Source organism: Lonchura striata, chromosome 28, assembly GCF_046129695.1.
Source record: "Lonchura striata isolate bLonStr1 chromosome 28, bLonStr1.mat, whole genome shotgun sequence".
Taxonomy (NCBI): Eukaryota; Metazoa; Chordata; class Aves; order Passeriformes; family Estrildidae; genus Lonchura; species Lonchura striata.
The window spans coordinates 5,964,778-5,991,251 of NC_134630.1; the positions used below are offsets into that span (position 1 = coordinate 5,964,778).

At 65.5% G+C, this 26,474-nt stretch overlaps 2 protein-coding genes across 2 annotated transcripts; both read left to right on the forward strand.

The window, feature by feature from the left end:
* Positions 1-9,550: 9,550 nt before the first annotated feature.
* On the forward strand, positions 9,551-19,536 carry SEMA6B (semaphorin 6B). Its single transcript, XM_077788731.1, has 16 exons — positions 9,551-9,659; positions 10,569-10,680; positions 10,959-11,019; positions 11,347-11,409; positions 13,035-13,136; positions 13,618-13,708; positions 13,782-13,901; positions 13,991-14,079; positions 14,737-14,954; positions 15,152-15,283; positions 16,060-16,209; positions 17,059-17,253; positions 17,719-17,859; positions 18,061-18,138; positions 18,313-18,371; positions 18,449-19,536. Exons 1-16 carry the CDS (start codon positions 9,551-9,553, stop codon positions 19,423-19,425), a joined length of 2,697 nt encoding a protein of 898 aa, XP_077644857.1. The 3' UTR covers positions 19,426-19,536.
* Positions 19,537-23,056: 3,520 nt separating this feature from the next.
* LOC110477877 (perilipin-3) lies at positions 23,057-26,435 on the forward strand. Its single transcript, XM_077788808.1, has 9 exons — positions 23,057-23,110; positions 23,178-23,382; positions 23,635-23,717; positions 23,804-23,990; positions 24,753-24,772; positions 25,016-25,087; positions 25,124-25,345; positions 25,433-25,546; positions 25,771-26,435. The coding sequence occupies exons 1-9, from the start codon at positions 23,060-23,062 to the stop codon at positions 26,191-26,193; spliced, it is 1,377 nt and encodes a 458-aa protein (XP_077644934.1). The 5' UTR covers positions 23,057-23,059; the 3' UTR covers positions 26,194-26,435.
* Positions 26,436-26,474: the final 39 nt, after the last annotated feature.

A 26,474-nucleotide genomic window follows, 5' to 3' on the forward strand; every position in this document is an offset into this window, starting at 1 on the left:
GCGAGGGAGCCGTGCCAGCCTCACCCGTTGGTGCCCATCGCCGCTGGCATCGCCCGAGCGCCACCGGCGCCTCGGGAGCCGCATCCCGGGGAGCTGCGGGGCTGTGCCGCCGTGCCCGGGGGGTGGAACGGGAGCCTGGCACCCAAAGGAGGCTCTGCACCCCTGGCAGTGCCCGGCCCAGCGGGACACGATGGCATCGGGGCCATCCAGCCGCGCCTCAGGGACCCCCGGGCTTTGGGGCGCCCCCCAAAAAGGGATGAGGGGTTGGAGTGTCTGGGTGAGGCAGGGGAGAGAGGAAGAGCAGGGGGCTGGCACAGAGGGGATCCCAGAGGGGCTGCGTGTGCTGCCGGGATTTTAGTCCCTATTTAATTACAATTTTGTCAAATTAGTGAAAAAAAAAAGAAAAAAGAGGGGGGGATAAAGAGGTCGCCCTGGTCTCTTTGTGCCGGGGGATTGATTCAACAGCGGCTGCGGCGGCCCGGAGGGGCAGAGCGCCGGGATGGGCGGCACAGGCGGGCTCGGGCTGCTCCCAGTTCAGCCCAGTTCGGGCTGCTGGTGGCGTGGCTGTGACAGTGACAGTGGCAGTGGCTGTGACAGTGGCAGTGGCAGTGGCAGTGGCAGTGGCAGTGACAGTGGCAGTGGCAGTGGCAGAAGCAGTGGCTGTGGCAGGGACAGTGGCAGTGGCAGTGGCAGTGGCTGTGGCAGTGACAGTGGCAGTGGCTGTGGCAGGGACAGTGGCAGTGGCAGTGGCAGTGGCAGTGACAGTGGCAGTGGCTGTGGCAGTGACAGTGGCAGTAGCTGTGACACTAACAGTGGCACTGGCAGCGGCAGTGGAGTAGCAGAGGCTGTGACTGTGACAGTGACAGTGGCAGTGGCAGTGGCAGTGACAGAAGCAGTGGCTGTGGCAGGGACAGTGGCAGTGGCAGTGGCAGTGACTGTGGCAGTGACAGTGACTGTGGCAGTGACAGTGACAGTGACTGTGGCAGGGACAGTGGCAGTGGAGGGGCAGTGGTAGTGACAATGACAGCGACACTGGCTGTGGCCGTGTCGTGCCGTGCCTAATCCGGATTTTTCCCGGTGTAATCCGGCCCGGGATAATCCCATCAAACCCGGCAGCGCCCGAGGGATCGGGGAGGGACACGGAGAGGGGGACACGGAGAGGGGACACGGAGAGGGGACACGGATGGGGGACACGGACGGGGACACGGACGGGGACACGGAGAGGGGACACGGAGGGGGACATGGAGGGGGACATGGAGGGGGACATGGAGGGGGACACGGTGGCCCCGAGGGAGCGGCGGCTGCAGGAGGGAGCGTGGGGCCCGCGGGAGCTGCGAGGGGCTGGTGTGGGGAAACTGAGGCACGGACAGGGTTGAGGGAGGCCATGTTTGGGGCTCAGCCCCAGGGCAGGGCGGGGGCACTCCGAGGTTCGGGGGGGCTCGGTGCCAACCGTGCCAGGTGCCCGAAAGAACCCGTCCGTGCCGGGCTGTGTCCCTGCCCGGCTCCCTGCCTGGTCACACGTGTGCCCACACGCCTCGCAGGTGTGACACCCATGAACACACCGGCACATGTGTGACACCCATAGACACACCGGCACACATGTGACATGACACCCATGAACACATGTGACACCTATAAACACACTGGCACACGTGTGACACCCACGAACACACCTGCACACGTATGACACCCATGAACACGTGTGACACCCATAAACACACCTGCACACGTGTGACACCCATGAACACACCAGCACACATGTGACACCAATGAATACACCTGCATACGTGTGACACCCATGAACACACCTGCGCACATCTGACATGTGACACCCATGAACACACAGGCACACGTGTGCCATGTGACACCCCATTCACACGTGTGACACCCCACAGGTGCGCAGACACACGGGTGCCACCCGGGTGCCCACACGCCATCACACGCGGGTGCCAGCTGCTTCCCGCGTTCCTGCACACGCGTGTGCCACCCGGTGCCTGCTGCCAGCCCCTGCACGCGCACGCGACACCCAGCTGTGAGTGACATGTGACACGCGTGACGCTGCTGTGCACACCGACACCTGCACACACACACACACGACACCCCCTGCACATCCCCCACGCACAGATGGTACCTGGCACGCCTGGAACACCTGGCACGCCTGGAACACCTGGCACATCTGGCACGCCTGGAACACCTGGAACACCTGGCACATCTGGCACGTCTTGCACACCTGGCCCACCTGGCACATCTGGCACGCCTGGTACACCTGGCATGCCTGGCACATCTGGCACGCCTGGCACACCTGGCAGGGCCACGCAGGGGACAGGGACACCATCCTGCCCTGAGGATTTTGGTGCCTGAGAAGCTGGGCCAGAGGGGGTGACAGCGGTGGCAGCGGTGGCGGTGGTGGTGGCGGTGGCAGGGTGGCAGGGTGGCAGTGGTGGTGGTGGTGGCGGTGGCAGGGTGGCAGGGTGGCAGTGGTGGTGGTGGTGGCGGTGGCACCGGTGGCAGGGAGTCAGGGTGGCGGTGGCGGTGGCAGCAGTGGTGGCAGTGGTGGCAGGGTGGTGGTGGCGGTGTCAGGGTGGCAGTGTGGCAGTGTGGCAGTGGCGGTGGCACTGGTGGCAGGGGGTCAGGGTGGCGGTGGTGGCAGTGACAGGGTGGCAGGGTGGCAGTGGTGGTGGTGGTGGCGGTGGCAGGGGGTCAGGGTGGCAGGGTGGCGGTGCCAGGGTGGCAGGGTGGCAGGGTGGCAGTGGTGGTGGCACCGGTGGCACCGGTGGCAGCGGGGCCCGGCGGGGGCCGCGGCGCTGCCGGGGCCGGAGCGGCTCCGGGGCCGCTGAGGCCGCTCGGACCTTCCGGGGAGGCGGCGGAGGAGGCGGCGCTGGGAACAACGGCGCTTTGTTCCGCGGGATCGGCCTGCAAACCATCCTGCATCCCATCCTGCAAACCATCCTGCATCCCATCCTGCATCGCATCCTGCATCCTGCAAACCATCCTGCATCCCATCCTGCAAACCATCCTGCATCCTGCATCCCATCCTGCATCCTGCATCCCATCCTGCAAACCATCCTGCATCCCATCCTGCATCGCATCCTGCATCCTGCAAACCATCCTGCATCCTGCAAACCATCCTGCATCCCATCCTGCATCGCATCCTGCATCCTGCAAACCATCCTGCATCCCATCCTGCAAACCATCCTGCATCCTGCATCCCATCCTGCATCCCATCCTGCATCCCATCCTGCATCCCGTCCTGCATCCTGCATCCCATCCTGCATCCCATCCTGCATCCCATCCTGCATCCCGTCCTGCATCCTGCATCCCATCCTGCACCCTGCATCCCAGCCCACATCCCACTCCACATCCCACATCCCATATTCCATCTGCACATCCTGCATTCCTCTCCTCATCCCACACCCCACACCCACACCCCAAATCCCACACCCACACCCCACCTGAGGTTTGGGGTGGGTTTGGGGTGGGTTTGGCTCTGTGATCAGTGGGTTGTGATTATAGAGCTGTTGTCTGGGGTTTTGGGGTAGGTTTGGGGTGGGTTTGGGGTGGGTTTGGGGATCGGTCTGGTTTTGGGATCAGTGGGTTGTGATTGTAGGGCTGCTGGCTGAAGTTTGGGGTGGGTTTGGGGTAGGTTTGGGGTGGGTTTGGGGTGGGTTTGGGGATCGGTCTGGCTCTGTGATCAGTGGGTTGTGATTGTAGGGCTGCTCACTGATGCTTTGGGTGGTTTTGGGGTGAGTTTGGGGATAGGTTTGGCTCTGTGATCGGTGGGTTGTGGTTGTAGCTGTGCTGTCCGAGGTTTGGGGTGGGTTTGGGGTGGGTTTGGGGATCGGTCTGGCTCTGGGATGGGTGGGTTGTGGTTGTAGGGCTGCTGGCTGAAGTTTGGGGTGGGTTTGGGGTGGGTTTGGGGTGGGTTTGGGGATCAATCTGGCTCTGGGATGGGTGGGTTGTGATTTTAGCTCTGCTGTCCGAGGTTTGGGGTGGCTTTGGGGTGGCTGCGGGTGCTGTGGGTGCTGTGGGTGCTGTGGGTGTGTTCAGCAGCCTCCCATGCCGGGAATGTCGGGGTTCCGTGTCCCGGGCTGTAATTGCGGGTTCCCGCCCGCGGCCGGATGTAAACACCGCACGGGTCCCATGGGAGCCGGTGTCCCTTTGCCTGCTCGGGGACACCCCACGGGGACAGGGACACTCTGGGAAGGGGCTCCTCGGCAGTGGGACACCCTGGGGTGGCCCACAAGGACTGCTGGTGGCTTTGCACCGGCGCCGTGCTGGAAGGGACGCGTCGGGGCACCCATGGGTGGCACCCGGGGGGTATCGAGGGGGCCACCAGCAACTGGGGCCACCTCTGGGTACCCACGGCGGGTGACAAGGAGGCGGTGGCACGGTGACAGGAAAGCCTGGGGACAGGGATGGGACAGGCGGGGCACACGGGGGAGGTGCCAGCCCGGGACTGGCAGGGCTCGCTTGGGGTGGGGGTTCCCAGGGCGGTGCCCGGGCTCGGGGCAGGAAATGGGGGTTCCCTCTTCCCTTCCCGAAGGGGAAACTGAGGCACGAGAGCGGAGGAGGTGACTCGGATCCGCTCCTGTCACCGCCCCGGGGCCATGCGGGTGCCAAAGAGGGGTGACAGGGCGAGATCGAGGGGACCCGCCAGGGCACTGAGCCCGCCCTGGGGTGGCACAGTGAGGAGGGTGAGTGCCTTTGGGGACAAAGGGACGTGCGGGGCCCTGGGGACACGGGGGATGAGGGGAATGGCTGTTTTGGAGGGGCACGTATGTGCCTGCCCCTTTGGGGACGAGGGGGGTGACAGTTTTAGGGGGACAGGAGGGACACAGAGTGACATCTGCCAGCAGGGACAAGTGGCTTGGGGACACCAGCAGGACGGGGGGCTCCTGTGCCTGGGGGGGGGACAAGGGGACAAAGGCTGTGAATTGGGGGGACAGCAGGAGACAAGGGATGAGATTTGGGGTGGGGGGGGGACCACAACACTCCGTCTGCCACCCCCTCTGTCCCCCCCACCTCCCCGGGGTTTATTTCGGAGTGACGCGTGATCCTCCTCGCTAGGAAACCGTTCTTAATATGCAGATGAGCCTGGATTTAATATGCAAATCACCATGCGGCTCTGGCCGGCCACCAGCACCGGCGGCGTGCTGGAAGGGACGTGTCGGGGCACCCATGGGTGGCACCCGGGGGGTATCGAGGGGGCCCCAGTTGCTGCTGGGGCCACCTCTGGGTACCCGCGGTGGGTGACAAAGCCACCCAAGGTGACCGCGGGGTCCCCACCATCCCCGGTGCCCGTGTGGGAGCCGGGCGCCCTTGGTGGCTTGCGGTGTCCTGGGGGGCTCGGGCGCCGGTGGGCGATGGGGAGGGGACAGGGACAAGGGACAAGGGACAAGGGACAAGGGACAAGGGACAAGGGACAAGGGACAAGGGACAAGGGACAAGGGACAAGGGACCGGGGCTATAAACGGCAGCTGTAAGCGGAGCCGGTAACCGGAGCGGGAGGCCCTGGGGGACATTTGAGCCGCCGCCGGGGCCGTGGAAGCGCCAAGGTAAATGGTGGCTGCTGTGTCCCCCCCCACGCCACGCCGGTGACACCCCCCCCATCCTTGTCACCACGCGGGGACCCCTCCGCTGCTGCCGTCCCCCCGCTCTCATGGCACCCCCGCAGCTCTGGGGGTGCCCCCGCTCGGAAAGGGGGGGACCCGCGGCAGGACACGGCGACAGGGACGAGGCCAGCCCGCGGTGCCAGGTGGCCGGGGTGACATTTGCCATTTGCCGCGGCCCTGCCGTGGGGACAGCTGCTTCCTGCCTCTGCCATCCGAACCGGCCCCGGAACGGAAACCCGGGGGGGCTCGGCCCCCCAGCCCCGGCGGCGGCAGCAGCTGGGATTTTGGGGGGGGAGAGGGTCCATGGCAGCGCTGCTGGTGACCCCCAAACCCCTCCGTGTGACCCCACTGAGCAAGGGATGCTCTGGGCACCGGGGGCCACATTTTGGGGGGCTGGAGCATGTGTGGGTGTGTGTAAATGCCTCATTAGCATATCTAATGACTGGTTTTTAATTGGCGTTGGGCACCTTCTGAAGGAAATAACCCCAAATTCCGGCATTAGACCGATGGAGTGGGATGTGGATATTGAGATAGCAAGGAGGGATTCCCAAAAAGTTGCATTTTCAGGGATTTCATTGTTGGTGCTCTTTGCCTTTCCCACCCCCCGTTCCTCAGTGCGTCCCCCTTTTCCCAGATTTTCCCCTTCCCAATGTCCCCCTCCCTTCTCCAGTGTCTCCCCCGCTCAGTGTCCCCCCTTTTTCCACTGTCCCCCGTATTTCCCAGTGTGTGTCCCCTTTTCCTGGTCTCCCTCCTTCTTGGTGTCACCCCCATTCCCGGTGTGTCCCCCCCTCTTTCCCATTGCCATTCTAAGGGGTCCATGAGGATGGGGGACCCGGGGGTGGGGTAGGGGGGACACCCCGCTGTCCCTCCGTGTCCGGGGGGTCTCACCGGTGGCTCGGTGCTTTCCCGTGGAGACGCCGCGGTGCCACTCGGGGTGTCCCGTGGGTGCCCCCCCCGTGTCCCCGGCTGCGGTGACAGCTGCCGGGGTGGGGTGGGGGGGGTTGGTGGCTCCGGTTACGGTGACATCAGCCCTACCTTCCCACCTGGCGCGGGCGGGGGGCACGGACCCCCCCTGTGCCCGGGGGTCGCGGGGGGTTGATGTGACAGCTGAGCGGCTCCCGGAGCCCCCAGCGCCGCCGGGGCGTCCCGGAGCGGGGGGGTGGCACCCCCAAGCCATGGGACCCCCGTGCCAGCGGAGGGGACAGTGGTGACACGGGGCAGCGGCGGAGGCGGCCGGAGCAGCTCAGGTGGGCAGAGCGCTGGGTGGGGGTGAGGGGGGCAGGGGGCACGGGGAAAGGCTCCCACCCCCACTCGGGAAGGGGGCGCAGGGTGGCACCCCCGGCTGGGCACCCCCTCCGTGGGATCGGGGAGATCCCGCCGAGCTCAGAGCCGCTGGCATCGCAGCAGGAGGGGGAGCGCTGCGGCCGCGCCCCGTTTCTGCCCCATTCCCCAGTGCCGGGGGTCGCGGAGATGATTTGGGGGGGGGGGGGGGGGCGGTGGGACAGGTCAAGCAGCTCCCCTCGCCCCCCCCCCCCACAAATCTTTGGGTGTGCGGGGTGAGGGCTGAGCGTGCTCTGCGCTGGGGAAACTGAGGCACGGAGCGGGGCCATGCCCGAGGCTCTTCACCCGCACAAATGTCCAAATATCGACACATCCCCCGCCCCCCCCCACTCCGCTGCCTCAGTTTCCCCACAGCCCCGCTGGGGACACGCACACGGCGACCGTCCCACGGTGACCGTCCCCCCGCTCCGCCGCCGCCGTGAATGGGTCCCTGTTTGTCACCCCCCTCCCCTGCCGTGTCCCACTCCCCCCGTGCCCCCTCCGGTTCCCCCGGTGCCCCCTCCTCCCGCTGCCTTTTCTTCTCCCGCACAATCGCCGGCATTTATGGCGCCGGGGGCTCCGGTTCCCCCGCGCCCTCTCGCTGTCACCACCCGGGCTGGGGACGGTGACACCGGGGCGACACGGCCCCCCCAAACCCCCCCGCGGCGAGGGTGGGTTCTCAGGTGGCCGATGGGCACCCAGCCCTTCCCTGGGCTGAATTTTGGGGTCCCCCTTCCCTCCCTGTGGCTTTCGGGTGCTGCCGTGTGACAAACTCATGTTTGTTGGGGACACCGTGGGTGTCACTGGGAGCTGTGGCACCGCGGGGACACGGTTGGGTGTCGCTGGGCTGGCGGCACCCTGAGGATGTCCCCAAGGGCTTTGACACCAGGGTCAGGTCCCACTGGGGTCACCTCCCGCCCGGGGATGTGACACGGCACGGTCGGGGTCAGATGTCCCCGGGGGCTGTGGCACCGCAGAGGGCACCGGGTTGGGGACAGTGGCGGGTGTCACGCGGGGCTGGTGACACCACGGAGGGGTTGGGGACACGTCCCCTGCTGGCACTGCCCGGTGTGCCACACAGTGTCACCCGTGCCTGCTGGCACTGCCCAGTGTGCCACACAATGTCACCCGTGCCCGGTGGCACTGCCCGGTGTGCCACACAATGTCACCCGTGCCTGCTGGCACAGTCCAGTGTGCCACACAATGTCACCCGTGCCCGGTGGCACTGCCCGGTGTGCCACACAATGTCACCCGTGCCTGCTGGCACAGTCCAGTGTGCCACACAATGTCACCCGTGCCCGGTGGCACTGCCCTGTGTGCCACACAATGTCACCATCCCCGGTGGCACTGCCCGGTGTGCCACACAATGTCACCCGTGCCTGCTGGCACAGTCCAGTGTGCCACACAATGTCACCCGTGCCCGGTGGCACTGCCCGGTGTGCCACACAATGTCACCATCCCCGGTGGCACTGCCCGGTGTGCCACACAATGTCACCCGTGCCCGGTGCCCGCGGGGGAGGAGGGCGCCGCTTCGATCGCTCGCGCTCCCGGCTCCCATGGAATTAATGATCAATTAATTGCCTGCCCGCTGCTAATTAGCCAGCCGGGCTGCAGCCCCTGGGGACGAGCGGGGATGGTGGCCGGGCGGGGAGGGGACAGTGGCAGTGCCACCGGGGCTGTCGGGATGGGGCGGGGGGGTGACACTCGCAAGCGTCCCTGGAGATTTTCCAGGCCTGTCCCCGTGTCCCCGTGTCTGTCTGTCCGTGTGTCCCCATGTCCCCGTGTCTGTCTGTCCGTGTGTCCTCACCCTCGTGTCCCCGTGTCCCCGTGTCTGTCTGTCCCTGTGTCCTCATCCTCCTGTCCCCATGTCCCCGTGTCTGTCTGTCCTTGTGTCCTCATCCTCCTGTCCCCATGTCCCCGTGTCTGTCTGTCCGTGTGTCCTCATCCTCCTGTCCCCATGTCCCCGTGTCTGTCTGTCCTTGTGCCCCATGTCCCCGTGTCTGTCTGTCCATGTGTCCCCATGTCCCCGTGTCCCTCTGTCCATGTGTCCTCACCCTCGTGTCCCCGTGTCCCCGTGTCTGTCTGTCCCTGTGTCCTCATCCTCCTGTCCCCATGTCCCCGTGTCTGTCTGTCCTTGTGTCCTCATCCTCCTGTCCCCATGTCCCCGTGTCTGTCTGTCCGTGTGTCCTCATCCTCCTGTCCCCATGTCCCCGTGTCTGTCTGTCCTTGTGCCCCATGTCCCCGTGTCTGTCTGTCCATGTGTCCCCATGTCCCCGTGTCCCTCTGTCCATGTGTCCTCACCCTCGTGTCCCCATGTCCCCGTGTCTGTCTGTCCATGTGTCCCCATGTCCCCGTGTCTCTCTGTCCATGTGTCCCCATGTCCCCGTGTCCCCACCCCGCCCCGCCACCAGCCCCCCGTTCCCCGCGTGCTGCAGGTGACAATCCACGGCGATGTCCCCAATCCCCCTGAGGAATGTCCCCAATCCCCCTGAGGAATGTCCCCATTCCCCCTGACGCTCTGGGGTGCTCCGGGGGGCGCGGTACCCTCCGGGTGCCACCCCTCCATCCCTGCCCGTGCCCGCAGGTTCGCTGGGTGCCCACCCACGGGCGGGGCCGCCATGGCAGCGCTGTCCCGCGTGGCCGTGGCGCTGCTGCTGCTGGCGGCGCGGCCGGTGCGGGGCTCCTTCCCCGCCGAGCCCGGGCCCATCGCCGCGGCGCCCCCCGACTGTGAGTGCCCCGGGGCTGGGGGCTCGGGGGACACCGCGGGGCACGGGGGGGAAAGGGGGCTCGGGGGGCACTGCCTGGCACAGAGGAAAAAGGGATTCGGGGGGCACAGCCTGGCACGGGGGAAAAAAGGGATTCGGGGGGCACAGCCTGGCACGGGGGCACCGCCGGGCACGGGGGGAAAAGGGGTTCGGGTGCTGTGCTGGGCACGGGGGAATAGGGGGTTCGGGGGGCATCGCCGGGCACAGGGGGAAAAGGGGTTCGGGCGCTGAGCTGGGCACGGGGGCACAGCCTGGCACGGGGGAAAAAAGGGGGTTCGGGGTGCTGCCCTGGGGCACGGGGGGAAAAGGGGGCTCGAGGGGCACCGCCTGGCACGGGAGGAAAAGGGGACTTGGGGTGCTGTGCTGGGCACGGGGGGAAAAGGGGATTTGGGGTGCTGCTCGGGGCACAGGGGGAAAAGGGGTTCAGGGTGCCGAGCAGGGGCACGGGGGGAAAAGGGGGCACGGGGCATCACCTGGCACGGAGGGAAAAGGGGTTCGGGGGGCACAGCCTGGCACGGGGGAAAGGGGGCTCGGGGTGATTTTGGGGGTGAAGGGAGAAGGGAGCACCCAAGGGAGGGGTTGGGATGGGAGGGGATGGGAGCGCCCCGGGGCAGGGCGGGGGCTTGGGTGAATTTTTGGGGTGTCGCCGGAAGGGGTTTGGGGTGATTTGGGATGAAGGCAGCCGGGGGGTACCCATGGGGTGGGATTTTGGGGTGAAAGCAGGCGGGGGGCAGGGCTGGGATGGGATTTTGGGGTGAAGGACTTGGGGGGCAGCCGTGGGGTGGGATTTTGGGATTTTGGGGTGAAAGATTTGGGGGGCAGCCGTGGGGTGGGATTTTGGGATTTTGGGGTGACCGCCGTGCCCCCCCAGATGTGAAGCACTACCCCGTGTTCGTGGGGCACGGCCCCGAGGGGGGCTCCCCCCAGCCCCTCAACATCCAGCGCATCCTCAAGGTCAACCGGACCCTCTTCATCGGGGCCAGGTCTGCACCCCCGCACCCCAAAACCTCCCCGCAGCGGGGTGGGCACCCCACACCCCCCCCACACACCCCCCTTCGCTGGGGGGGACCCCACTGACCCCCCCGGGGCACCCCAAATCTGAAATCTGCCCTGGGGCGTTGCTGGTATGGGAGGGGGGTCACTGGTGATGTTCATTGCCCACCCCAGCACCCCAAGTTTTTTTTGGGGGGTGGATGTTGTACCCCCAGTTCTGGGGGCGCAGCCTAGCTGGGGGAGGTGACACCGATGTCCCCCTCCCCAGGGACAACGTCTACGGGGTCAGCCTGGAGCCCAGCGGGGCCGCGGAGCTGCGGTACCAGCGGGTGAGTGTGGGGCACCCAAGGGTGCTGGGGGGTCCCAGGGGTGCTGGGAGGTCACAGGGGGTGCTGGGGGGTCCCATGGGGGGTCTCAGGGGGTGCTGGAGGGTCTCAGAGGGTGCTGGGGGGTCCCAGGGGTGCTGGAGGGTCTCAGAGGGTGCTGAGGGGTCCCAGGGGTGCTGGGGGCTCACAGGGGGTTCTGGGGGGTTCCCAGGGGGTGCTGGGGGGTTCCAGAGGGTTCTGGAGGGGTCCCAGGGGTGCTGGGGGGTCCCGAGGGGTCTCACAGAGCTGCTGGTGGTCTGTCCCCATCCCCACACCACGTTTCCCCCCCAGAAGCTGACGTGGCGCTCGAACCCGCACGACATCAGCATCTGCCGCATGAAGGGCAAGCAGGAGGTGCGGCCGGGGTCCCCGAGCCCCTCTGGGGCGGTGTCACACGCTGTCCCCTCCGTGTCACACCCTGTGTCACACCCTGTCACACCCTGTGTCACAACCTGTCACACCCTGTCACACCCTGTGTCACACCCTGTCCCCTCCGTGTCACACCCTGTCACACCCTGTGTCACACCCTGTCACACCCTGTCACACCCTGTCCCCTCCCCTGCCACACCCTGTCACACCCTGTCACACCCTGTCACACCCTGTCACACCCTGTCACACCCTGTCCCCTCCCCTGTCACACCCTGCCACACCCTGTGTCACACCCTGTGTCACACCCTGTGTCACACCCTGTCACACCCTGTCACACCCTGTCCCCTCCCCTGTCACACCCTGTCACACCCTGTCCCGTATCACACGCTGTCCCCTCCCCAGCGTCACCTCCCAGCGGTTTTATCTCCGATTTATTTCCATCAATTGATTTCTAATTCATTATTGGGGGCAGAAATGCCACTCCCAGCTTGCCACCAATGCAGCTGTGGGGTGAGAACAGCCCCGGGGCAGGACGGGGATGAGAAAGCTCTGACCAAAACTCTGATTTATTCAAAATACACCGCTCTTCCATGGGACAAATGGAAAAAAAAACCTGAGAGTAAAACTCCGATTTATTCAAAATACACCGCTCTTCCATGGGACAAATGGAAAAAAAAACCTAGAGTAAAACTCCGATTTATTCAAAATACACCGCTCTTCCATGGGACAAATGGAAAAAAAAACCTGAGAGTAAAACTCCGATTTATTCAAAATACACCGCTCTTCCATGGGACAAATGGAAAAAAAAACCTGAGAGTAAAACTCCGATTTATTCAAAATACACCATTCTTTATACAGAGCTTTGTGAGGAACAACTCCTGAGAGTAAAACTCTGATTTGTTCCTAACTCCATTGGACCAACGGAAAAAAACCTGAGACTAAAACTCTGATTTATTCAAAATCCACCGCTCTTTTATACAGAGCTTCTTGAATGCCAAACCCATTGGACCAATGGAAAACAAAATGAGAGTAAAACTCCAATTTATTGAAAATCCACCGCTCTTTATACAGAGCTTCGTGAGGACCAACTCCATTGGACCAATGGAAAAAAAAACCTAAGAGTAAAACTCTGATTTATTCAAAATACACTACTCTTTATACAGACCTTTGTGAGGACCAATCCTGAGAGTAAAATTCCCATTTATTCAAAATCCACCACTCTTTTATACAGAGCTCTGTGGGGATGAAATCCATTGGACCAATGGGAAAAAAAACTGAGTAAAACTCGGATTTATTCAAAATCCACCGCTCTTTATACAGAGCTTCGTGAGGATCAAATCCATCGGTCCTGAAGTGAAAACAATCTACACCATTGGTGTACAGTGCTTGACGCACAGTGATAGAACTTAACTAAAAATGTGAAAAACAAGAGAAATAAAGAATTATTTACATTCTTCTCCAGCTCTTTCCCAGGCTCCTGCCTGGCCAGAAACTCTCAGTTTCTTCCTTTGAATCTGAGACCCCCAATCCACCCCTGGCTCCGCGTGGGGCGGGGGGAGGTCAGGGGGGTTTTGGGGTGCTGAGGGTGACGCTCCCCTCTCCCCGCACAGGCAGAGTGCCGAAATTTCGTCAAGGTGCTGCTGGTGAGGAACGAGAGCCTCCTCTTCGTCTGCGGCACCAACGCCTTCAACCCCGTCTGCGCCAACTACAGCGTGAGCCCCCGGGCACCCGCGGAAGGGTTTTGGGGTCAGGGAAAGAAGGGGCACCCATGGGGTTTTGGGGTCAGGAAAAGAAGGGGCACCCATGGGAAGGGTTTTGGGGTCAGGGAGGGAGGGGGCACCCATGGGAAGGGTTTTGGGGTGAAAGCAAGAGGGGGCACCCATGGGGTTTTGGGGTCAGGAAAAGAAGGGGCATCCATGGGAAGGGTTTTGGGGTGAAAGCAAGATGGGGCACCCATGGGAAGGGTTTTGGGGTGAGAGAAGGAGGGGACACCCATGGGAAGGGTTTTGGGGTCAGGAAAAGAAGGGGCACCCATGAGAAGGGTTTTGGGGTGAGGAAAGGAGAGGACACCCACGGGAAGGGTCTTCAGCATCAACTCCTTCAACCCTGTCAGTGCCCTCAGGACGGGCACCCCGGGTCGCCCCCGTGCCCGGCTGTGTCCTCACGTCCCCCTGTCCCCCTGTCCCGCTCTAGATGAACACGCTGGAGCCCGTCGGGGACAACATCAGCGGCATGGCCCGCTGTCCCTACGACCCCAAGCACGCCAACGTGGCGCTGTTCACAGGTCAGTGGTGGCACTGCCAGGGTCCCCGCGGGCGCTGTGCCACCCAGCCCCGCTGACCCCGTGTCCCCCGCAGGGGGGATGCTCTTCACCGCCACGGTGACGGATTTCCTAGCCATCGACGCCGTCATCTACCGCAGCCTCGGGGACAGCCCGACCCTGCGCACCGTCAAACACGACTCCAAGTGGTTCAAAGGTGTGTCCCCAGCCTGGGCTGTGCCAGGACGTGGCGCGTGTCCCCTGTCACCCCAGGCTGGGCCGTCCCTGACCCCGCTGTCCCCGCAGAGCCCTACTTCGTGCACGCCGTGGAATGGAAGAGCCACGTCTACTTCTTCTTCCGGGAGATCGCCATGGAGTTCAACTACCTGGAGAAGGTGGGAGACGTCCCGCTGGGGAGTAGAGTCACAGAATTCACAGAATTCAGAGAATTCAGAGAATTCACAGAATTCACAGAATTTACAGAATTCACAGAATTCACAGAATTTACAGAATTCACTGAATTCACAGAATCACAGAATTCACAGAATTCAGAGAATTCACAGAATTCACAAAATTCACAGCATTCACAGAATTCACAGAATCACAGAATCCACAGAATCACAGAATTCAGAGAATTCACAGAATCACAGAATCACAGAATTCACAGAATCACAGAATTCATAGAATTCACAGAATTTACAGAATTCACTGAATTCACCGAATCACTGGGTTGGAAGAGACCTCCAAGATCATCGAGTCCAACCCAGCCCCAACACCTCAACCCAACCCTGGCACCCAGAGCCACATCCAGGCATTGTCAAACACACCCAGGGATGGTGACTCCACCACCTCCCCGGGCAGAACATTCCAGAACTTTATCTCCCTTTCTGTAAAAAACTTTTTCCCACTATCCAACCTGTATTTCCCTTGACGCTAGACAATCCCATAGCTCCCTTCCAACCAAATAATTCTGGGATGCCCGCAGGGACACCCGGGGTGGGGACAGGGACACAACCGCTGGGGTTGGGTGGTGACAGCTGTCCTCCCTGCAGGTGGTGGTGTCACGGGTGGCCCGGGTGTGCAAGAATGACATGGGGGGCTCGCAGCGGGTGCTGGAGAAGCAGTGGACATCCTTCCTCAAGGCCCGGCTCAACTGCTCCGTGCCGGGCGATTCCCACTTCTACTTCAACGTCATCCAAGCCGTGACGGACATCCTGGAGCTGGACGGGCGCCCCGTGGTCCTGGCCGTGTTCTCCACGCCCACCAACAGGTCAGAGCCCAGACTGCCCAGGCTCAGTGGGATCTGAGCTGGGTGCCAGCCGGGATCGGGGTCCTGAGTTTGGAATTTGGGATGAGGTCTGCGATGAGTGCTGGACAGGGAATGGATTCGTTTCCATTTGGGATCTGCAGGGCCCCTGGCGCTCCCTGGGGCCTCCCCGTGTTCACCCCACAGCCGTGTCCCCACAGCATCCCCGGCTCCGCCGTCTGCGCCTTCGACATGACCCAGGTGGCCGCCGTCTTCGAGGGACGGTTCCGGGAGCAGAAATCCCCCGAGTCCATCTGGACACCGGTGCCCGAGGACATGGTGCCAAAGCCGCGGTGAGGGAGCGGGCTGGGGACGGAGCTGCTGCCGGCAGGGACAGCGGGGGACTGCGGGAAGGAGCAGGGCTGGGGACAGGGACAGTGGCAGCCACCCCGCTGGGATGGAGACAGCGGTGATGGTAACCACGGCCAGTGCCAGCGGGGCTGGGGACGGGCTGGGGACAGGCTGGGGACAGCAGGGACAGGCTGGGGACAGGCTGGGGACAGGCTGGGGACAGCAGGGACAGGCTGGGGACAGCGGGGACAGCAGGGACAGGCTGGGGACAGCGGGGACAGCAGGGACAGGCTGGGGACAGCGGGGACAGGCTGGGGACAGCGGGGACAGCAGGGACAGGCTGGGGACAGGCTGGGGACAGCAGGGACAGGCTGGGGACAGCAGGGACAGCAGGGACAGGCTGGGGACAGGCTGGGGACAGCAGGGACAGGCTGGGGACAGCAGGGACAGCAGGGACAGGCTGGGGACAGGCTGGGGACAGGCTGGGGACAGCAGGGACAGTAGGGACAGGCTGGGGACAGGCTGGGGACAGCAGGGACAGTAGGGACAGGCTGGGGACAGCAGGGACAGGCTGGGGACAGCAGGGACAGGCTGGGGACGGGCTGGGGACAGGCTGGGGACAGCAGGGACAGGCTGGGGACAGCAGGGACAGCAGGGACAGGCTGGGGACAGCAGTGACAGGCTGGGGACAGGCTGGGGACAGCAGGGACAGCAGGGACAGGCTGGGGACAGCAGGGACAGGCTGGGGACAGCGCCACTGAGCCGTGCCGTGGTGCAGGCCCGGGTGCTGCGCGTCCCCGGGGATGCGCTACAACTCCTCCAGCGCCTTCCCCGACGAGATCCTCAACTTCGTCAAGACGCACCCGCTGATGGACGAGGCGGTGCCAGCCCTGGGCAACGCCCCCTGGATCCTCCGCACCATGACCCGGTGGGTGCCCGGGGGGCTTGGGGACACTGGGGGACACTGGGGGGCACTGGGGGGGCACTGGGAGGTGCTGGAGGTGCCGGTCACAGCCTCCCGTGCTGCCTTTCCACGCTGGTGCCAGCGCTGGGAGCGCTGGGAGAGCTGATAAATCTCATGCACTTTGCAGTCAAGATTGTCTCGTCCTAATTAAATCTGCCTTAATTGCTGCTTGATGGGGAATTAATCAAGCCGCGCTCTTGGGCCGCAGCCTCCTGCCGGCAGGGCAGCCTGGGCGTGAGCAGGAATGGGGACAGGGACATGGAATGGGGACAGGGACATGGGGATGGGGGAGTGGGAATGGGGACAGGGATGTGGGGCTGGAGCTGGGGACATGGAGATGGGGATGGGGACATGGAGATGGGGATGGGGACATGGAGATGGGGATGGGGACATGGAGATGGGGACATGGGGATGGGGATGGGGACATGGAGATGGGGACATGGAGATGGGGATGGGGACATGGAGATGGGGATGGGGACATGGAGATGGGGATGGGGACATGGGGATATTGATGGGGACATGGAGATGGGGATGGGGACATGGAGATGGGGATGGGGACATGGAATGGGGACAGGGACCTGGGGATGGAGGAGTGGGAATGAGGACAGGAATGTGGGGCTGGAGCTGGGGACATAGGGCTGGGGATGGGGACATGAGGATGGGGACATGGAGATGGGGATGGGGACATGGAGATGGGGATGGGGACATGGGGATGGGGACATGGAGATGGGGATGGGGACATGGAGATGGGCTTGTGGGGCTCACCCTTTCCCGCTCCCTGGGGACCCCAACCCTGCTCCCTCCCCCACGCAGGTACCAGCTCCGTAAGATCGTGGTGGACAACGCAGCGGGGCCGTGGGGCAACCACACCGTGGTGTTCCTGGGTGCCAGCACCGGCACCGTGCTCAAGTTCCTCATCCTGCCCAATGCCACCAGCAGCCCCGCGGCCGCTGCCCCCGGCAGCCAGAGCATCTTCCTGGAGGAGTTTGAGACCTACCAGCCCGGGAGGTGAGTGCCAGGGTGCCAGAGGAAGGAGAGGGGGCGATAAAACAGGGTGGGTGGGGTGCAGGGATGGATGGATGAATGGATGGATGGATGGATGGATGGATGGATGGATGGATGGATGGATGATGGATGGATGGATGGATGGATGGATGGATGGATGGGTGGATGGATGGATGATGGATGGATGGATGGATGGATGGATGGATGGATGGATGGATGGATGATGGATGGATGGATGGATGGATGGATGATGGATGGATGGATGGATGGATGGATGGATGGATGGATGGATGATGGATGGATGGATGGATGGATGATGGATGGATGGATGGATGGATGGAGAGGATGGGTCAGAGGGATGCAAGGCTGGAGGGAATGGATGAAAAAGTCTCCTCCAGACTGGGACAGGCTCTGTGGAGGGCCCTGTGGCCCAGGGCCGGAGCTCTGACGAGCTCTGGCTGTCCCCAGGTGCGGCCGGGACACGGAGGACGAGCGGCGGCTCCTGGCGCTGGAGCTGGACAAGGCTGCGGGCTCCCTGCTGCTGGCCTTCCCCCCGTGCGTGGCCAGGGTGCCCGTGGCCCGCTGCCAGCAGCACTCGGGCTGCATGAAGTGAGTGCCTGGGGCTGGGCAGGGCACGCCGGTGGGGGCTGTGCGGGCTGTGGGGGGCTCACATCACCCCACGTGCCAGGAACTCACCCTCTGCTGGACAGGGCTCGGCACGGCTGGGGAAACTGAGGCACGGAGTCCCTTGCTGGGGTTGGGGTGCTTTGTCCCCCTCTCAGGGCTGACCCTGCCATCTCTGCCTGCCAGGAACTGCCTCGGGAGCCGGGATCCCTACTGTGGCTGGACACCCGAGGGCTCCTGCATCTTCCTGGAGCCCAGCCCCAGGTAAGGCTGCCGGGCCTGGGGACGTGCCGGGGGGACAGTGGTGTCCCCAGCGAGCACCGGCTCCTGCAGCCCCCAATCGTTAATCCCCAACAAATTAATTGCTCGCTGAAAGGATCTGGGAGACTCTGCCGGGCCATTTGAGCCCCACTGACCCCCCTCAATTTGCACCCCCAGGGTGGCCTTCGAGCAGGACATCGCCGGCGGCAGCACGTCCCACCTGGGCGAGTGCGAGGGTGAGTGCGGGGCTGTGACCGGCCTGGGGACGCGCTGGTGGCACCCACAGCTCCCCTGACGTGTCCCCCAACCCCAGGGCTGGTGACGGAGAGCTTCGTGGACGAGCCGGACGGGCTGGTGTCGGTGAACCTTCTGGTGATCTCCTCCGTCGCCGCCTTCGTGATCGGCGCCGTCATCTCCGGTTTCAGCGTGTGCTGGTTCATCGGGCACCGGGACCGCAAGGAGCTGGCGCGGCGCAAGGACAAGGAGACGATCCTGGCGCACAGTGAGTCGGTGGTGAGCGTCAGCCGCCTGGGCGAGCGCCGGGCTCGCGGCGCTTTGCTGGCCCCGCTCATGCCCAACGGGTGGCCCAAGGAGCTGGGCAAGGTCACCCAACACGACCTGGACTCGGGGGTGCTGCCCACGCCGGAGCAGACCCCGCTGCAGCAGAAACGCTGCCCCGGAGCCCTCCAAAACTGCACGTGGGAGCAGAGTCACAACATCATCAACGCGGCTTTGCGGGACCCTGGAGGCTCCGGCCCCGCGGGCGCCGGGCGGGGGCACGGCGGCTCCGGCCGCCCGCCGCGGGGCATCCCCCTCTCCTGCCACGCCATCCTGGTGGACCAGGAGCTGGAGGCCGAACTCAGCGACTCCTCAGGTGACGGGCATTGGGGTCGAGACCCTCAGGAGGGTCCCCGTACCCGGCAGCACCCACCCGCCGCCGGCGCCCGCCGCCCGCCCCGCAGCTCCTACGGCGACTTCGGCGGGACGCCGCACCCCAGCCCCGAGCGCCGGCGGGTGGTCTCGGCACCCAGCGGGGACGGGGGAGACTTTACCGAGGGGCCGCCCTGGCACCCCGAGCAGCTGAACTTCAACGCCAACAACGGCACGGGCCGCCCCGGCGCCCACCTCAAGAGGAACCACACGTTCAACAGCGGCGAGGCGGCGGCGGGAGGCTACGGGAGGCACGGGACGGCAGCCCGGGCAGCCCGGGCAGCGGGCACCCCGCGGCCGCTGACGGACCTGCACCACCTCCTGCGCTACGGCGTGGAGCGGACTCCCTCGGGAAAATAGGGTGCCACCCTGTGTGCGTCCCCCTCGCCAGGACACTGATGGGGGCCCCGGCTCCCTGGGGACAGGGAGGGGTGGCCGGGCAGGAGCTGCGGGCATGGGGTGAGGTGCTACGTGGGTGAGGGGGGGACAGGCACCCCCTGGGTGCCCCCGGATAGGGTTTGGGGGTGTGCCCGGCTGGCGCGGGGCAGTGCCCTGCGCTCCGGCTGCGCTGTCCCACAAGCCGGGGTGGAGCGTCCCCCGTGTCCCCTCCCCAGGCTGGGCCCAGGGCTCGCAGCACCTTGGGGGGGGCATCCCTGGGGGGCAGCGGGATGGACACACGGGCACCGGGCTGTGCCCCCCAGCCCGCAGCCCCACAGTGGCACCCGCGGGTGGGGGGGGGGCTTTTGGGTGCTGCCAGCCCCCTGGGGACACCCGGCCGGGGGTGCGTTGGTTGTGGTGATGGAACCCGGTGAACATTTTGGGTGGGGGGGGCTGGGGGCCCCCCCGAATGTGGCGTTATCTGGGGGTGGGGCACAGTCCCACCGCCAGTCTGGGGTCAGCCCTTTCCCAGTGCCAGCTTGGGGGTTGCCCATCCTTCCCCCCTCCCCCGGCACCCCCTCCTGGAAAGCACAGCCGGGCTGGGGGGGCACCGCTGGGGGGTCCCCACCGAACCCACTCTCTGCTGGCAAAGGGTGCCCTTTCGGTGCCAGCCCTGCCCGGCACCCACCCGGGGTGGCGTGTCGCGGGGGGATGGCAGATCCCCGGGGGATGGCAGGTCCCCAGGGGGTGGCAGGCTGTAAATAGGGCAGGGGGCGGCGGGAGCCCCCCCCCAGCGGCCATGCATGCGGCCGCCCGCGGGCTGTACCCCGCGGCCCCAATAAACACCCGGTTACCGGAGGCGACTCCCCCGCCGCCGCCTCGGCAGCTTCTTCACCCCGCCGGGAGCGGGACCGGCCGGGGGAGGGGGGCACAGGGCTGGGGGGGCACAGGGTGGCACCCCCTCCGTGGGCACCCGCACTGCCCAGCGCACGCACACGCACCCACCCGCGCTCAGCCCCTCCCCACGCGCCCTGCCCCGACCCCACGAAGGTCCCCATCCCACTTTCCCCACGAATTCCCCTGGGATAAGGCAGCGCTGGCGCCGTGTCCCTGCCCGTGCCACCCCACACCCGCCGTGCCCCCTGCCTGTCCCCTTTCCCGGCTGTCTCCCGCCCCACGAGGCCACCCACGGGGGTCACCCACGGCACTCTGCCACCCGTCAGGCGCTGCTGTCCCCTGGCCTGAGCACCCGCAGGGTTTGGGGACACCGGGCACCCTGAGGGGCTCTGGTGGCACGGGAACACCTGGGGTGGGGACATCTGGCAAAGGGATGCTTGGCGTGGGCACAGCAGGCTTTGGGTTCCTTGGGGCTGGGGACGCCATGGGTGGGGACATCTGGCGTGGGGACACCATGGGTGGGGACATCTGGTGTGGGGACACTTGGGCTGGCGGCTATCGCGTCTCCTGGAGTTGGTTCCGCTGGGATGGGGACACCTGGAGCGGGTGGGGACAGCGGCCATTGTGTCCCTTGATGGGGGAAACAAGCGGCAAGGACACACGTGGCGAGGGGACACCTGCGGAGGGGACACCGGGGGTGGCGATAACGGCGGTGGAGACACCGGGAGCGGGGGTGGAACACCGGCCACGGGGTCCCTCGGCGGGGGGACACGTGAGAGGTGACCGGGGGCTGGGGGGTTCTGTCCCCTCGCTGTCCCCCCGCTGTCCCCTCGCTGTTCCCCCGTTGTCCTCTCGTTCTCCCCTCGCTGTCCCCTCGCTGTCCCCCCGCTGTCCCCTCGCTGTTCCCCCGTTGTCCCCTCGTTCTCCCCTCTCTGTTCCCCCTTTGTCCCCCCCCGTTCCCCCCTGTCCCCTCGCTGTTCCCCCGTTGTCCTCTCGTTCTCCCCTCGCTGTCCCCTCATTCTCCCCTCTCTGTCCCCCCTTTGTCCCCCCCCGTTCCCCCCTGTCCCCTCTCTGTCCCCTCGCTGTCCCCCCCTGTCCCCCCCGTCCCCTCGCTGTCCCCTCTCTGTCCCCCCGTTGTCCCCCCCTTGTCCCCTCGCTGTTCCCCCGTTGTCCTCTCGTTCTCCCCTCGCTGTCCCCTCGTTCTCCCCTCTCTGTCCCCCCTTTGTCCCCCCCCGTTCCCCCCTGTCCCCTCACTGTCCCCTCTCTGTCCCCTCACTGTCCCCTCGCTGTCCCCTCTCTGTCCCCCCTTTGTCCCCCCCCGTTCCCCCCTGTCCCCTCACTGTCCCCTCTCTGTCCCCTCACTGTCCCCTCGCTGTCCCCTCTCTGTCCCCCCTTTGTCCCCCCCCGTTCCCCCCTGTCCCCTCTCTGTCCCCTCGCTGTCCCCTCGCTGTCCCCGGACCCCGCGCCCCAGCCCAAGCCACGCCCCCTGACCACGCCCCTCGCCCCTGATTGGCTGCTCTCCTGCCCCGCCCCTTCTCTGATTGGCTCCCGCCGCTCCCCGCGGGCCGGGCCGGGCGGGGCGCGGGGTCGCGGTCGGGCCCGGGGGTCGCGGCAGAAGCCCAACCCCCACCCCGTGAGTACCGGGCCCGGGGCTCGGCGGGACCGCGAGGGCGCGAAACGGGGCCGGGGGCGGCCCGGCAGGCTCCAGAAAGGCTCCGGGGGGGCTCCAGGTGGTCCCCGGGGGAGTCCGGATGTCCCCGGGGGCCTCCGGAGGTCAGGAGTCCCCAGGTGCCCGGAACACCCCAGGGACACAAGAGGGGCACCCCCAGAAACGCAAGGGAACAAACCCAGGGTCCCAAGGGGACCTGTCGCCCGCGGGGACCTGCCTGAAGTCCCCGAATCCCCCCAGAACTCGTCCCCCGGAGAGCACAGGGCCAGGCTGGGGGTGCCACGGGAGATCCCAAAGGGCAGAGGGGATGCTGGGGGGTCAGGGGGGCTGCCGGGGTACGGGGGTGCCGGGGTCCGGGGGTGCCGGGGTCCGGGGGTGCCGGGGTCCGGGGATGCCGGGGTCCGGGGATGCCGGGGTTCGGGGATGCCGGGGTCCGGGGGCGCTGCCGGGGTCCGGGGGGTGCCGGGGTCCGGGGGGTGCCGGGGTCCGGGGATGCCGGGGTACGGGGGTGCCGGGGTTCGGGGGTGCCGGGGTCCGGGGATGCCGGGGTCCGAGGGTGCCGGGGTCCGGGGATGCCGGGGTCCGGGGGAGCTGCCGCGGCTCGGTTCCCTGCGGGCTCCGGGGGCTGCCCCGGCCGAGGCGGCGGTGACGAGCGGCACGTCCCCAGCGCAGGATTGCGACAGAGGAGTGTCCGGTGTGGCTTCAGCTGAATCACCCAAAAACTCCTCCCTGGCCCCAAAAGGGGCGTGGGGATCCCAGAGTGGGTAGAGGGGTCCAAGAGGAGTTGAGGGGACCCAGTCCCCCCATTTCCTGGCAGGGAAGAAGGACAACCCCATCCCAAAACCCCTTTCAGACCCCTCATAACCCCCCCGAGAGCCCCTCAGAACCCGCCAGCCGCTCCCACTCGGGACGTGAGCTGGTGCCCCTCAGCCCTCATGGAACAGGGGCTGGGGGGTGCCGGTGGTGTCACCCCCAGGGTGTCCCCACCAGTCTCACCCACCCACGGCACCCCAAAATCTCCCTCTTCCCCCTGCAGCCACCGCTGCTGCCATGTCGGCCGAAAACGCGGTGGTGCCGCCTGAGAGCCGGCCAGAGATTCAGGTAGGGGCGCATGGAAGGTTTGGGGGGGGCTGTGGGTAGACCCCATCTTATTGTCCCCCACCCTCAGAGCGTGGTGAGCCGCGTGGCCAGCCTGCCCCTGGTGAGCTGTGCCCGCGGGGCCGTGGCCTCGGCCTACGGCCGCAGCAAGGAGAGGCTCCCCTGCGTGCGCCCCGTGTGCCACGCGGCCGAGAAGGGCGTGAGGACGCTGAGAGCGCTGACAGCGGCGGCAGCCAGCCGGGCCCAGCCCCTCCTCACCCGCCTGGAGCCCCAGAGTGAGTGCAGGGACGGGGGACAGCACCCCACGGGGATGGGGCACCCCAATTCTTGCTCTGCTGAGGAGCCAGGAGAGGGATGATCCGGTTGCACAGTATCACAAATCAGTTTGTGTCAATGAATAAAGGGCTGGAGAAGCTGGAGGGTTGGAGGAGAAACACCCCACAAGTTTTGGGGGAGCCCAAACCCCTGCCCTAGCAGAGCTCCTGCAAGCAGCAGGGTGCTAAACCCACCTATTTTCACACCTCCAGTTTCCACCGCCAACGAATTGGCCTGCAAAGGGCTGGACAAGCTGGAGGAGAAGCTGCCCATCCTGCAGCAGCCCCCCGAGAGGGTAACGCCAGCCGGGGGGGGCACGGGCAGGGCTCCGGCACCGGGCGAGCAGCGGGACCAAGCTGTCCTCGCGCCGTGCCCTGGCAGGTGGTGGCCGGGACGCGGGAGCTGCTGTCGTGCACGGTGAGCAGGGTGCTGGCCAGGACGCGCGTGGCGCTCGGCGCCGTGGCGGGCACCCGCGTGGGGCGGCTGCTGGCCACGGGCGTGGACGCCGTGCTGGGCAAATCCGAGGAGCTGCTGGATCGGTACCTCCCTGCAGCAGATGAGGAGCTGGGTGAGTGCCCACTGACGTTCCCCTCCTCGCACAGCCCCCTGAATATCCTAGGCTAGCCCAGAGGTAAGCAGGCTGTGAGGGGAGGAATATCAGGAGATGGCAAAGATTCCCAAAAGAGGCTCTTACCCCAGATATATTGGTGCAGCTCTCTTTATTCTGTGATGTCCATGTGGAGAGCGGGGAAAAGAGAACAAACAGGAAATGTCAGGGGTCTGTACAGACTTTGGGCAGGGTGGGCTTCCCTGGTTCTCCCATTGGGGCAGGAAGGAGGGTCCAGGGTTATCTGATCAGAGCCACAGGGTCCCGGGGAAGGGGGCACAGAGTGCCAATGAGCTCACTGTGACAGCCCACCATCTCCCAAATCTCGGGGTGCCAAGCCCTTCCTGACACCCTCACCCTGGTGCTCGGTCTTGGCGTTGGCTGTACACGGTGGCCCCGCAGCGGTGCCAGAGCACTGAGGTCACCGTGAGCCCACGCAGGGGACAGGCCCTGCCTGAAGGACGGGGATGGCACTGGGTGAACTCTCACCTGGAAATCCAAAAGCAAATATAGTCCCGTGTGCCCGCCCGGGTATTTATAGCTTGGCACTGGGTAACATCAGGCAGAGCTCAATGTCGCAGCTCAAGTGACCGCAGAGGCCACCTGGTTTAAGGTGGCATCTCCACACGAGCTGGTGGCCAAGCATCCTGTGGGTACCCACGCTGGGCTTCAGTGCCCAGCACAGGATGGCCCAGCCACGCTGCCCTCACCCCGGTCCCACAGCGGCAACGACAGGCACGGAGGTGACCAAGGGCACGGAGATGACCAGGGGCACGGAGATGACCAGGGGCACGAAGGTGACCAAGGGCAAGGAGATGACCACGGACACGAAGGTGACCACGGGCATGGAGATGACCACGGGCACGGAGATGACCACGGGCACGGAGATGACCAGGGGCACGGAGGGCACGGAGGTGACCAGAGGCACGAAGGTGACCAAGGGCAAGGAGATGACCACAGACACGAAGGTGACCACGGGCATGGAGGTGATCACAGGCACGGAGGTGACCACGGGCACGGATATGGCCATGGGCACAGAGGTGGCCACAGGCACAGAGGTGACCAGGGGCACGAAGGTGACCAGGGGCACGAAGGTGGCCACGGGCACGGAGGTGACCAGGGGCATGGAGGTGACCAGGGGCACGGAGGTGGCCACGCAGGAGCGGCACAGGCGGTGGCAGAGCTACTTTGTCCGCGTGGGCTCCCTGTCAGCCCGGCTGCCACACCGGGCCCTGCGGCGCTCGCTGGGGGACCTGCAGCGGGCACGGCTCCGTGCCCAGCGGCTCCTGGCCCAGCTCCACCACGTCATCCGGCTGGTAAGGATGGGGCAGGGACGGTGCCAGCCCCGTGGTGGCCCCAGGCACCCCCAGGGTGTGTCTCCACCTGGCTGAACCTCCCCCCAGATCGAGGAGGGGCAGCAGGGCACGGACGGGCCCTGGCACAGCACCCGGGAGCACCTGCACCACCTGTGGCTGGAGTGGAGCCAGCAGGATGCGGTGCCCATGGAGGACAACGAGGTACGGGGTGGAGGGACCGTGGGGGACAGATGGCTCCAGCTGGGGAGGGTGGGCACAGCAGCCATTGAGTCTCTTGAGGTGGGGACACATGGCAAGGGGACACCTGGGGTGGTGCCACCTGGAACAGGGGTGGAACAGCAGCCACGGAGTCCAGCTGTGGGTCCATCCATGGGGGGGTGGGATCCATCACCCCCAGCCCCCGCTGCCCGCTGCCCACCCCGCAGGTGGAGGCTCGGACTCTGGCCATGCTCCACGGGCTCCTGCACCAGCTCCACTCCGCCTGCTCCCACCTGGCCACCGGTGCCCGGGCATTCCCCAGCAGCGTGCAGGAGACGGCGGGACACATCTGGCACGGCGTGGAGGGTGTCCAGGCTTCCCTGGCCAGCGCCCACTCCTTCCAGGACCTGTCGGGCCTGGTGCTGGCACAGAGCCGGGACGCCGTGACGCGGGCACAGCTGAGCCTGGAGGGGCTGCTGGAGCACGTGGGGCAGCACACGCCCCTGCCCTGGCTCATGGGACCTTTCGCCCCCGCGCTGGTGGAGTACCCGGAGGATGCCCCCGTGGATATGTCCAAGTGGGAGGGCTCTGTCATCGTTGGGGGGACGCACCAGGCGCCCGCTGCCCCCCGGGTCTGCAGCCGGCGCTGAGCCACCGGGGCCACCCACCCGGAGCTGCGACCCCCAGTCCCACCGGGAATGGGGGGATGATGGATGGACGTGGGGACCCGGCGTGGCACCCCAGTGTCACGGCCGGGGACTCCTGTGGGGATGGTGGCACGTGGAGGACGCCGTGTGAGCCTGTGTGGGATCCAGGGCTGCCCTAAGCCCCTGGAATGCTGGAATTTCGTGTCTTAACAGCTTCAAACCAGTTTAAAGAGGAAAAAAACAACTTTTTTGGCCTTAAAATTACTCAGAGCCTGCAGCGCTGT